General features: G+C 35.5%; 1 protein-coding gene across 2 annotated transcripts in view; it reads left to right on the top strand.

The window, feature by feature from the left end:
• sncaip (synuclein, alpha interacting protein) overlaps nucleotides 1-12,431 on the top strand; it is a 250,325-nt gene that overhangs the window by 217,459 nt on the left and 20,435 nt on the right. For both annotated transcript variants that reach the window (XM_028805251.2, XM_028805252.2), the window contains exons 6-9: nucleotides 1,307-1,486; nucleotides 2,229-2,342; nucleotides 3,536-3,661; nucleotides 9,909-10,078. In XM_028805251.2, the coding sequence (XP_028661084.2) occupies nucleotides 1,307-1,486; nucleotides 2,229-2,342; nucleotides 3,536-3,661; nucleotides 9,909-10,078 (590 nt within the window). The remainder of the gene's footprint in view (nucleotides 1-1,306; nucleotides 1,487-2,228; nucleotides 2,343-3,535; nucleotides 3,662-9,908; nucleotides 10,079-12,431) is intronic.

Genomic DNA, 12,431 nt, shown 5'->3' with positions numbered 1-12,431 from the left:
TAGATCCTAAGCTGACTGCTTCACTAAGTGTCGGTAACAGAGAAAAGACGTTCCCGGGATGCTGGCCTTAGTGGACCCAGAGAAAATCATTCACAGACAATATGAAATATGCAAATTCCACAAAGGCAATTAATCTACAATCTTCCCAACAATCACATTCTCTGATCCTGACCCTGTATTGGTGCCACTAGTAAGGTGCCAAAGTTAACTGTCTCATACTCCTAAAGAGCCTGGCATCCCCTTTTACTCCGGCCGAGTTAGGGCCATGTTTTTAACGTGATGGTGTGGTCTAGAAGTTTCCTATTTCCAAAACAGGCTGCTGGAAAGGACTTTCTTCTTATTGGATTCTTGGAATTACAATCCTTCTTAAGCCATTCTAATAACTGTGTTTTTGTATATGGAAACAAGAACCCTCATTGGAATGTGACACTCCATATGAAAATACCAATGAGTATATAATTTGTGAGTTAATTACAATAGCATGTCCATCCATCTTCTTAACCTGCTCTTCCAGGGAACATTCGCAGGGGAGCTCAGCAATCACAGGGTGAAATGCAGGAACAACATCTGGACAGGGCGCTAGTCTAAGATTACATTTATTTACACAGTATATAGTATATCATGCTTGTACAACAAACAGCCTATTTTTTATTTTAATTATGTTTAATTGCATTTTTAATTAGTTCATTGACTTTTTGTTTAAAGTGTTGTTGTCTGACGGTGATTACATCCTGGTTCAATTGTGGGCTCAGGTCTCTTCTGTTCATCATTTGTCTGTTTTTTTTTGCAATGCACAATATGTATAAGACTTTAGTTTCCTTCTGTAGCCCCGGCAAACTGTTAAATTGTGCCAGTCTTTGTGTAGCTGTGTTTTTGTTGTTATGCCCTAGCACTCAACTGGTTCCTCCTGTATATCCATCGCTCCTAGGATAGGTTCTGACTCCTTCTGACAATTGATGTTTAAAGTTCTCACACCTTATTCTACAGTATGTGTTAGACCACATATTTAAAAAGAGGAAAGATGGCAATTCTAAAACCAGTGAGCAATGCCAGCCCTGACTAATATATAATCACACTTCCCATTAAAAGTCTCCACAGAAAGCCAAAACCAAGTCTACCTCAGTTTGTAAAGCATTTTGCCATCTTTAGAAAATCAGGCCCAGAGTGATCTGTTTATTTCTGGTTTTGGAACACTTCTGATTTGCATTGCTAAGTATAAGAACTAAGGTTAAAATATTTGGCTGCTTCCAGCATAGTAAACTTGGCGCCATTCTGTTCTGATTTTTTCTTCTCCAATGGATGCTAGCCACATTTAGCAGCTGATAACCTGGAAAAAATCCATGATGAGAATGGAAACAATCTGTTGCACATCTCAGCTTTGCAAGGACATACAGACTGTTTACAGCACCTCACGTCACTAATGGGAGAAGACTGCCTAAATGAGAGAAACAATGAGCAACTCACTCCAGCTGGACTGTCAATCAGGGTAAGCAAAGTCAATGGCCGACTTTGAATTCAGCCTTTTTTAATATACTGAGTAATGTACAGTATAATGAGGAGCACATTAAATGTTTTACAATTGTTTAATGGGCTCGGTTGTTGTTTGGCATGTAGTCCTGCCTGTTACCCATTGCTTAGTAAGGTTTAGCCATCCTTTCCCCTTTGTTCTTCTCCACTAGCTTGTCAAGTTTTGGATTGGTCTTGTTTTTGGTTATTGATTTGGTCTATTTGGCAACATTCAGAGATTTGAACCTTCTTGATTTAGAATTTTTGTTTTACCTTTTTAATTACCAACCTAGTTTTTGTCAACAGTTTGCTGTATGTACAGTATTAGTGTCTATAATATTTTTTTTATATTTCTTCCTTCTGGAAATTATTTGCTTTTATTGCTTCTTAATTAATCCTTTATATTTAACGTACCCTTTCTGGAGTTACTTCTTGTTATTATAACAATAAAGTGATATAAAGTACAATAATTAATAGTAGTCAGAATTACAAAAAGCATGGGCAATAGTACCTGGAAGTTTTGCTCATTTTATTACACTAAAATAAAACATTCTATTTTAACTTTTAATTGTATTTTTAAATTTTATCCTTCAAAAGTCATGATTTTTTTATAATTGCAACAGTATTTTATTTAGCCACAACCCAATTCATTCACAAGATTTAGTCTACTGTATGTATGAAACATCTGTACAACTTATTATTTCCTCTTTTTCTGATTCCAGAATGGACATTTAGAATGTGTTCGCTGGATGGTGAGTGAAACTGAAGCCATAGCAGAACTGAGCTGCACAAGAGATCACCCCAGCCTTATTCACTATGCAGCATCCTATGGTCAGGTAAATTGAAGACAAATCCATAAGAAATGTAGTGTCTAAGAAAAAAAGATTTACTATGCGGGAAGTGGCTTAAAATACACTTTATAATAGTAGCTGTATAATCATCAAGTTAAAGGTTCTCTTAAATTGTTTCTTTGAATATTTTTACCAGCTGAAATAGCTGTATTATGAAAGTGTACATGAGTGCATGAAAATGCCCAATGACCAGCTGGCGTACCTTGCATCAATACTGGGATCGGATGTTTTTTAGGCAGATCATCACTGTCTCTTCTTTCAAAAGTTTTATGATTGCTGCCTCACACCTAATGCTGCTGGCAAAGGCCTCATCTGTCTGTGACAATGCACTGGAAAAAGAGAATTCAGAATTTACATTAATGAATAGATTATAACATTATAGAATTTCTAAACCCCATCTTTTCTGACCTCCTTCAAGATGATAGAGAAGCTCTTCTGGAGTTTGAGATTTGACTCAAACAAATGTATTTGCAGAGTGCAGTCAACTACTCCTGCTACCATTTAGGTTTTCAAGGTTTGTTTAGCTGATTCTCTGAAATTCTGTGCCTTCTCACCACATCAACTCAGCATCTCTCTTCACCCAACTATTTGGAATATATAGCATACGAGCTGATGTCAAATAAAAGGTGTTACCAACAGGGGGCACCACTTAGCCCCTAAACCCTGAGACACAAATACACAGTACCCCACTGGGTTCAAACAAATTTCCAAATCCATTTCCACAATTGTGCAATATATTTTTTGTCTCCTTCCACACCACCCACATAGTCTTGTCTACTCTCCTACCGACTCTGGCTACTCATGCTGGAAACTCGGTTTCTTTTATGTCAGACTTCTGGTGCCACCATATTGCACACTGGAATCACTTCCAGTTTCAGATGGACACCCTTCAAAAAGGTATAACAAGCCACTGCAGGGCTGTTCCATGAGATTCCAATTCCCAGCCTGCCCTCTAGATATCCATATAGGAGTACCATCGATGACACCTGTACAATACATGCCTGAATGGTTACTTACATCAAATCCTTTGATATGCTGCTCTTTAGACACCTTTATATAGACTGAAAAAATTCTTAATGTGAATTTTAGCTAAACAGTTTTGAATTTCAGTTACTGGATCTGAAATGAACTGTTTATTTTTTCTCTTTATGTTGATTTGGCCTTTTTGTTTACCGCAGGAAAAGATCCTTTTGTGGCTACTTCAGTTCATGCAGGAACAAGGAATTTCGTTAGATGAAGTTGATCAATATGGCAACAGTGCTGTACATATTGCTTCCCAACATGGTCATCTTGGATGCATACAAGTAGGAATTTTATAACTTTTTTTGCATTACTGTGTATTATATCTGTTTCAGTTTGGACTTGCATATTCAGAATTGACTATATTTAGAATTCACTGCTTATATGTCAAATGTTATTTTATATGAGTATAATCAAGTTTCACTCTATTATTTTTCAAGTTTGACATTATATGTTCATAAATTACTCCATATATGCCATATTTGACTTTATACATTCATAGATGTCTCCACATATGATTTGATTTCATACATTCCAAAATCACAATAATTGGATATTTGATACCCATTTAATTCTTTATTTATTCAATATATACATACATACCTGTATGTATATAATGTACATGAATTACTCAAAGAAAAAGATCTGTTTGAGCGATATAAATCCCTAAAGAGAGCCCACTGTGGCCAGAAACCTGTAGTACGTAGCAACATTTAACTATTTTTTAATTATTCTATGGCTTGGACTGCAAACCCAGCACCACAAAGATAGCCCCTTCAATTCCAGGATTTATCCAATGGCTTTGAGGTATCAGCTGTAGATGTTCAGCAGTATTCATGATACTGTATATCACGGGTGTCGAACTCCAGTCCTGGAGGGCCGCAGTGGCTGCAAGTTTTCATTCTAACCATCATCTTTATTAGTGACCAGTTTTTGCTGCTAATTAACTGGACTCAGGCCCCATAGTTGTTTCTTTTTCCTTAATTAGCAGCCAAACAGTAATGAGACGCAAAACAAGCTGCCACATGACCATCTTACCTGTGCCCATCACACATTTTGTATCGATTTTGTATGGACAAATGGTCAAAAATACCTCCACCCAGAATCAAGACACCTATCAAAGGCTATAGGAGGCGTCTAGAGGCTGTTATATTTTCAAAAGGAGGCTCAACTAAGTATTGATGTAATATCTCTGTTGGGGTGCCCACATTTATGCACCTGTTTAATTTTGTTATGATGCATATTGCATATTTTCTGTTAATCCAATAAACTTAATGTCACTGCTGAAATACTACTGATTCCATAAGGCATGTCATATATTAAAAGGCAGTTGCTACTTTGAAAGCTCAGCAAATGATAAACAAAAATCCAAAGAATTAAGAGGGGTTCCCAAACTTTTTTATATGACTGTATATCCTGCGGATGAAAACATGCTATAGAAATAAATCTTGTTGTTGTCCTCCACAAAGAGCTTAGAAAGATTATGTAAGAAATTTTAGACTTTCTCAATAATGGATTTAACTCTGCCCACCATACCTCAGACCCACCAGTAGTGAAAATAATGAGACAATAATGTGGATAACAGATTTTCCCAATTAAAATTATGAAAGTATAATTAAATATATATCTAGAAATATAAGTTATTAGAAACTTATCTAGATTTTGCCAACCCAGTGTGGACTAGCTAAACCTTTCACAACATGTTATCCACTCAGTGCAGGGCTTTTATGTCAGTTACCACAGAATCTAAACCCACCTCTATGGCTAAAGAGACCCCTGAGTAGCTGCATGAATCACATTCTCAAGGTGTGTGCAAGAGAGCCATCCTGAAAGCAGAAACCAGGCATTGGGCTACTATAAACAGTTATTTTAATATCAGTCCTGTTAAAAGTTGGAAATTTACAGATGAAATAAAAAAAAGATAATTGTATGCAGATGTAAAGCAAAAAATATACTGATACAACCTCTATAAAAACAATAAACAACCTACAAGTAGTTAAATCTGAAGCCTTCACATAGGTTGATTAAGTGCAGTGATAGAGCACAGCTAAAGAGCAATGACTCCTTTTCATTTTCGTCACTTGACTACACCATGAGTAGCGTTAATTAGCAGCATAACCAAGTGATCATGGTCAGAAGTAAGTAGCACGTGAAAGGTCAGGGCAGAGCTACCAATCAATACGCTTTTTTGTTTGCTTCCGTTATATAAATATAATTTTGTTAACATACCTGAGCTTTTGCATTCCTGAAATTTCAAAATCTTAATTTAAAGAAGAGTTAAGAAAAACAATTTTTCAAGAGAAGCATATGTTACTACTTTAAAGTTTTGCTGTGTCTTACTCTGCTGTGTCATACTATACAGTTTTCCTGTATTATATTTTAAAAGCATTACAGTACTCTATTAATTCAGTTTAAAGTGTCACAGAGCAGCTGGAGCCTTTCCCAGCAAGCATAGAGGCCAAGGCAGGCACAATCTCTGGACATGGCGCCAGTCCATCATAGTGTGAACACACACACACACACACACACCCACACACACACATACATACATACATACACTAGGGCCAATTTAACATGTCCAGTCCACCGAACCTGCATGTCTTTGGACTGTAGGAGGAAATCAGAGCATCTGGAGGAAAACCAAATGAACAAGGGAAGAACATTTAAACCCCACACAGGGACAACACAGGATATAAACCCTGGCCTACTTGTTGCCACTTACATATATCTGTGCTATAGATACATACAGTATACATACTGTATTCAGTGTACACACACACACACACACATACTGTAATATCAACTGCAGCTGCGAAATGATTTAAGTAAGTATCTATAATATGGAACTATAATATGGAATAATATGATGTAATAATTCAGTCTTTACATATTTTTAAACACTATATCTCATATCTGAACAAGATAGTATACGTAAAAGATTTAATCTAACAATCTAAATCTAACTGCTCTAAAAGTCAGAGATTACAAGATAAGGTCACATTTAATAAAGAATGACCTTCACTGGTGTTTATTAATAGCAGCTTAAGGAATGCACATAACACAACTGAGTGTGAGAATTTTATTAGCAGTTCACCAAAGACGATTTTAAAAACTATGTTTACCACCCAGGACTCCACTGGTCTGAGTTTGTGTGTGTTCTTATATTATCATTCCTTCACCGTGAATAAGAGGAAAATTTTGTAAACAGCAGTAATCAAGTAATCACTCACAGGCCTGTATGTTTTAATGAACTTAAACTTCTGGCACCATTGTACTCTGTTGGAAAGTCTTTATTTACCAAAAGAGTGTGCTGTAATTTTGAATATTTTCAAATTAATACCAAGCCTTTGCTGTCTTCATTTGTGAGAGGAATCCAGTTGCCATTATTCTATTTAGATATGACAGAATGTACATTTTCTCACCTTCCAGACAATAGTATCACAAATGTTGATCCAAAAAGCTTAATCTAATTCTTTTGTGCTTCATGTGCTTCCATTCATTTTTCTAGTTGAATGTCTCGAGAATAGATTTAGCTGCATTTAAGCAGAACAAATAAATGTTTAGTTGGCTTTTTTATTGTTCATTTTATTTTTCCTCATTATGGGTCATTAATGTAATATTTAATATGTCAGGACAACCACAGATCATACATGATGGAGTGGAAATTTGACATCTGTCTTATTATTGTCTCAGTTGTATATGTGATTTATATTTAAAAATGCACAAGTTGTTAGCCTGTTCATAATACATGAATAGGCTAAAGTAAATCAATTAATTGGAAACATTCACACAGACATAAAAGATACAGTATAACATGTTCAAAGAACACATATATCCATATAATGGTTTGACTTTTTCAAAGTCCTTTACCTTTAAGACCATTTAATATTTTTACAGAGAGTAAAGCAGCTCTGATCAAAATCTACTGTGACTATTATGCCAGATCCATTTTAAAAATATTTGATATCTGAATAAAGCAAAGGTATTGCACATACAGCTCATTTACATTAAACGGCCAAACGTTTGTGGACCTCTGACCATTATACCTATATGAGCTTGTTGGATATTCCATTCCAAACCCATGGCCATTAATATGGAGTTAACCCCTCATACCACCCCAGCCACAGATATACAGTAACAGCCTTTAATCTTCTGGGAAGGCCTTCCTCAAGATTTTGGAGAGTGTCTGTAGCTATTTTTTCCCATTCAGCCATAAAAGCATTTGTATGGTCAGGTATTGATGTTGCAAAAGAAGTCCCGGCTTATGATTGTTGTTCCATTTCATTCCAAAGGTATTCATTATGGTTGCGGTCAGGGTTTCAGTGCAGGCCCCACACCAAACTTCTCAAACCAGGTCTTTCTGGACTTGGCTTTGTGAACATAAGTATAGTCATCCTATAACAGAAGAGGACCTTCCTCACACTTTTGCCATAAAGACGGATGTGCCCAGTTTTCTAAAATGTCTTTGTATAGTGTGGCATTATCTGTACCAATCACTATAACCAAGGGGCATAGCCCAAACCCTGAAAAACATTCTCACACGATTATAATTTCTCCAAAAACTTTATAGTTGGCACTGAGCAGTCCACACTGGCGTATTAAATCATGACTCAACAAACCAAAGAACACATTTTCACTTCTCTAGTGTCCAGTGGTTGTGTATTTTACGCCACTCCAGCCAACCCATGGCATCGCACATAGTAATCTTAGACTTGTGTGCAGCTGCATGGTCATGGAAACCCATTTCATGAACCTTCTAATGCACAGTTCTTGTGCTAGTGTAGCTTCCAGAGGCAGTTTGGAACTTAGTTGTGAGTGATGCTATAGAGGATAGGTGATTGTCACCTGCTATGCATATCAGCACTTGTCAGCCCCAATCTGTGAGTTTGCATGGCCTACCATTTTATGACTGAGCTGCTGTGGCTCCTACCACTTGACAATTGCACCACTTACGGTTGACAGGAGCAGATCTAGGAAAGCAGAAATTTCACATACTGACTTGTGGCACAGGTGGCATCCAATGAAAATGCCACATTTAAAGTCATTGAACTCTTCAGTATAACACATTCTTCTGCCAATGATTTTTCAATGGAGGTTGCTTGGCTATGTGCTTGATTTTTGACTGTTAGCAATTGTTGCCTTTGACACATGTACTCAATAATTTGGAGGGGTGTCTGCACATATTTTAGTGTACATATACCCCCCAACCTACATTATGCTTGCTACTTGACTTGGATAAGTTTTGCAAAAAACAAAAAGTTGAAAATGAAAAGTGACAAGTGATAGGTGATGAGCATCAAGTGAGCAGTGCTGAGTGTCTAGTAATGGGTCATGATTGATGAGTACCAAGTGAATGGTGATGCATCATAAGTGCTAATTGATGCATGATGTGTAAAAAGTGATGACTGACAAATTAATCCTGTTAAATAATGAATGACAAAAGTAGAGTGAAAGATGGAAGTGTAAAATGATATATGACATGGAGTAAAATTGATGCTTGATGATGGGAGAAATGAAAAAAGACAATGACTTAAAATGGACACTCTGCATACTGAGCATGACTTTTGTGTATAGGTGACCTGTTAGTGACTAAAATGAACCTGTTTTGCCTGGAGCACTGTTTTGCATTTTTATAGATTTACTCTTGCTAATCCAACTCCCTCATACAGTCTAAAGACATTTTGTTAGCTATAAATTGGATCGTTCTGAGCATGTGGCTGTATCTCTAAGGTTGCCTCACATCATCTTCAGGGTTTTTTCTTGCGTTGATCATCACGCTATTGATATCAGCTTTGACTTCTCATGAACATGGTGATAGAGAAATGGTGTAGAAAGTGAATGGATAAATCATGAAGTCAAAAGATTTCAGAAGAGGAACCTATGAATGCATCACTTAACTCTGTGACAAATAAAGTAGGCATTTATTATATTGTTAAATTGCTAACTAATACAGTTGTTTTTACTTTTCATTAAATATTATTTGAATATTTCATGTTTAGGTTGCTACTGACACATTCTATAGTGTAACCTGCTTTTTCATCCCATATATTTACTGTAGGTATTAAACTGTGAGCACAATATGCATTATAGAGATGTGCAAAATATTAAAAGTTAATCTATAGGCAAGATATTCATATCTACAATGGTCACAGGCTGGGCATCTGTATTACTTGTTGTTTCATACAATTATTTTTGTAAATATACAAAATAGTGCACTTTATGTAACTGAGTAAAGAGACTAAAATACACATACATTGTAAATACTGCATTATTATAATAAACGTTTGCAGTAGACTAATGCCTTGTTCATACTTGCTTTCTGACTAGAATAGGCTTCAGCTCCCTGCAACCCCATACTTAATTAAATGGGCTACAGAATGTTATGGTGTATTACATTATGTTATTGCAGATATATTGTACATTTAAGTTCATGTAGTAAAAATGATAATTCATTGGATTTGTTGTATATTCCAGCGTTAAAAAAATGTTCTAGTTTTAAATCTCAGTTACAAACAGTCAATTTTGTTTTAGACACTGGTGGAGTATGGAGCTAATGTGACCATTCAAAATCAACAAGGAGAGAAGCCATCCCAGTGTGCCGAACGACAAGGGCATGTTACCTGCTCCCGCTACCTAGTTGTTGTGGAAACCTGCATGTCTCTTGCATCTCAAGTCGTGAAGCTAACTAAACAGCTCAAAGAGTAAGTTAAATATATTATATCAGAGATTAGTTTAATTGAATCTTACCTGTAAGTTTTAATAGATAATGTTATTTCAGATTAAAACTGAGTTCGTTTTTTTACACTTTGCTTTGCAAAGGCTGGCTTCCCAATAACTTTAAATTGTCTGATCATCAGCTTTTCAAATTGAAATGCATTAGTTAAATGCTTATCCAGGCCATTTCTTTTGAAGTTACCTTTTTGAGTCTCAAACCTTTTAGTTTGTTTCTTTAACATAGTGCAGATTCTCACTTAGTTCTAGTAGTAATCCCATGTTATCACTCTCCACATTCAAACTCAAAAATTTAACAAATTGGGAAACAATAACATAGCACTGGTTTCTGGCTAAAATTCCGACAGTAAGACAGTACTGGTTTATTGTCCTTATTGCTATAAGTAAAACACACGGCACATTGAAGTGGTGGATTAAGTATGTTTCCTAAGCTTGCCATAACAATTTACAAGCAGATATTCATAGTTCGATAATATATTGCAGCAGTATACTATGAGTTTTAAAATCTTTAAAAACATCTTTACTTGATTTTCCACATTTTCCAAAATAGTATTGTTCCAAGTACTAAATGTTTATTACACTCAGTCTTATTAGGACTGTCATTAATTTTATTGTGTTATTATTTAATTCTACTTGTCTCTGCCAACCTGTACAAAAGGGATTGTGAGCAGTCTATTAATAGTAGTAATAGACAAGTTTATTGTCATGAATACATATCACAATGAAATTCCTCCTTGCATAGTACTAGTAGTAGTGTACATACTGTGAGTAAAATAATATGAAACACTATCATTTCTTTCCACATGCCTAACACAATAAAATGAGTGTGCCATTAGCAGCAGGCCACCATTACAATTACTCATAACAACACATTATGTGGAGATTAAATATACTTTACCAACAACTATTTCTTTTTACTGACTACAAATGTGCTCATTCATTCATTATCAAACAAGTGTGATCTGATTCAGGTTTGTGGAGGGCCAAAGCCTATCTCTGCTGTCCTATGGGCCAAATAACATGAAAATACAAATCAAAATTTCCCCAGGTTCAGTTTATGAAATTTTCATTACTTGAGCTGCTAAATATTTTATAAATGTTCTTGCAGTACATATGCTTGTCATATGTAGAACAACATCTCATTGTAGTAATTATTTATTTTTTAAATTTCTTGACTGTTTCAGTTTAAACTACATCATTTTAAGATTACATTTAAACTGCGTTTCGGATTACAAGTTTAATTATTCCATGTTACAAAGAAATGTATTATTACCGATATTTTCTGGGGAAAAAACACTTATAATATCCTATTTCGTTCAGATAAGGCAAACCATGGCAGCACTGTGAAATGCAGACTGAAAAATAATGTGCCACTAATGGGTTCCCACATTATCAAGCTTTAAAGAATATTAACTCCAATATAATAAATGTTTGACATTCTGTTTAACAGAACATATCCTTCTCATGCAGTACCGCCGCTCCCTATACGCAGAGTACGCAGTCTGCGTAGGGCACCAACTCCCAGGGGGGCACCATCCCAGCTGCTCAAAAAAATCGTTTTTATATATTATAACTAGCAAAATACCCGCGCTTCGCAGCGGAGAAGTAGTGTGTTAAAGAGGTTATGAAAAAAAAAGGAAACATTTTAAAAATAACGTAACATGATTGTCAATGTAATTGTGTTGTCATTGTTATGAGTGTTGCTGTGTTTTATATATATAAAATACACACACACACATATAAACATATATATACATATACATATACACATATATATACATATCTACATATATATATATATATATATATATATATATATATATATATACATATACACATCCACATATCAACATATATATATACACATATATACACACACACACGCTTTATGGGTGATGATTGTTTTACTCTTTTTATGTTTATTTTATTTTATTGTAGAATCAACTCCTATCTGCGCACAGCAGGGCAGCCGTGGGCGGATGCGTATGGTGTATTCACTCCATGTTATCGTGCATTGCGCTGTCAGTGGTATTTTGATAAAAGAATTTGAACAACATATAAGAAGCGTATAAATTATTAAACAGTAAAACATTAACATTTAAGAAGTAAAGTTACATTAAGTACTACTGCAGTGCCTTCGGGTATACCTCATTTTTTGTTTGCCCATTACATGCTTAAATGTATACATTTTTTGGTGCACCTACCGGAGAACACGCGACATATAACCGAGCGTGGGAGAAGCATGGATTTTAAACACGCGTTGAGTTCATCTGCTGGTCTCCCTCGTGGAATAACTGGTAATGTTTGACTAAAATGTACAGC

Source organism: Erpetoichthys calabaricus, chromosome 7 (assembly GCF_900747795.2).
Source record: "Erpetoichthys calabaricus chromosome 7, fErpCal1.3, whole genome shotgun sequence".
NCBI lineage: Eukaryota > Metazoa > Chordata > Cladistia > Polypteriformes > Polypteridae > Erpetoichthys > Erpetoichthys calabaricus.
Note: the sequence above shows the minus strand (reverse complement) of the source record. Positions and strands in the feature narration are given on the sequence as shown.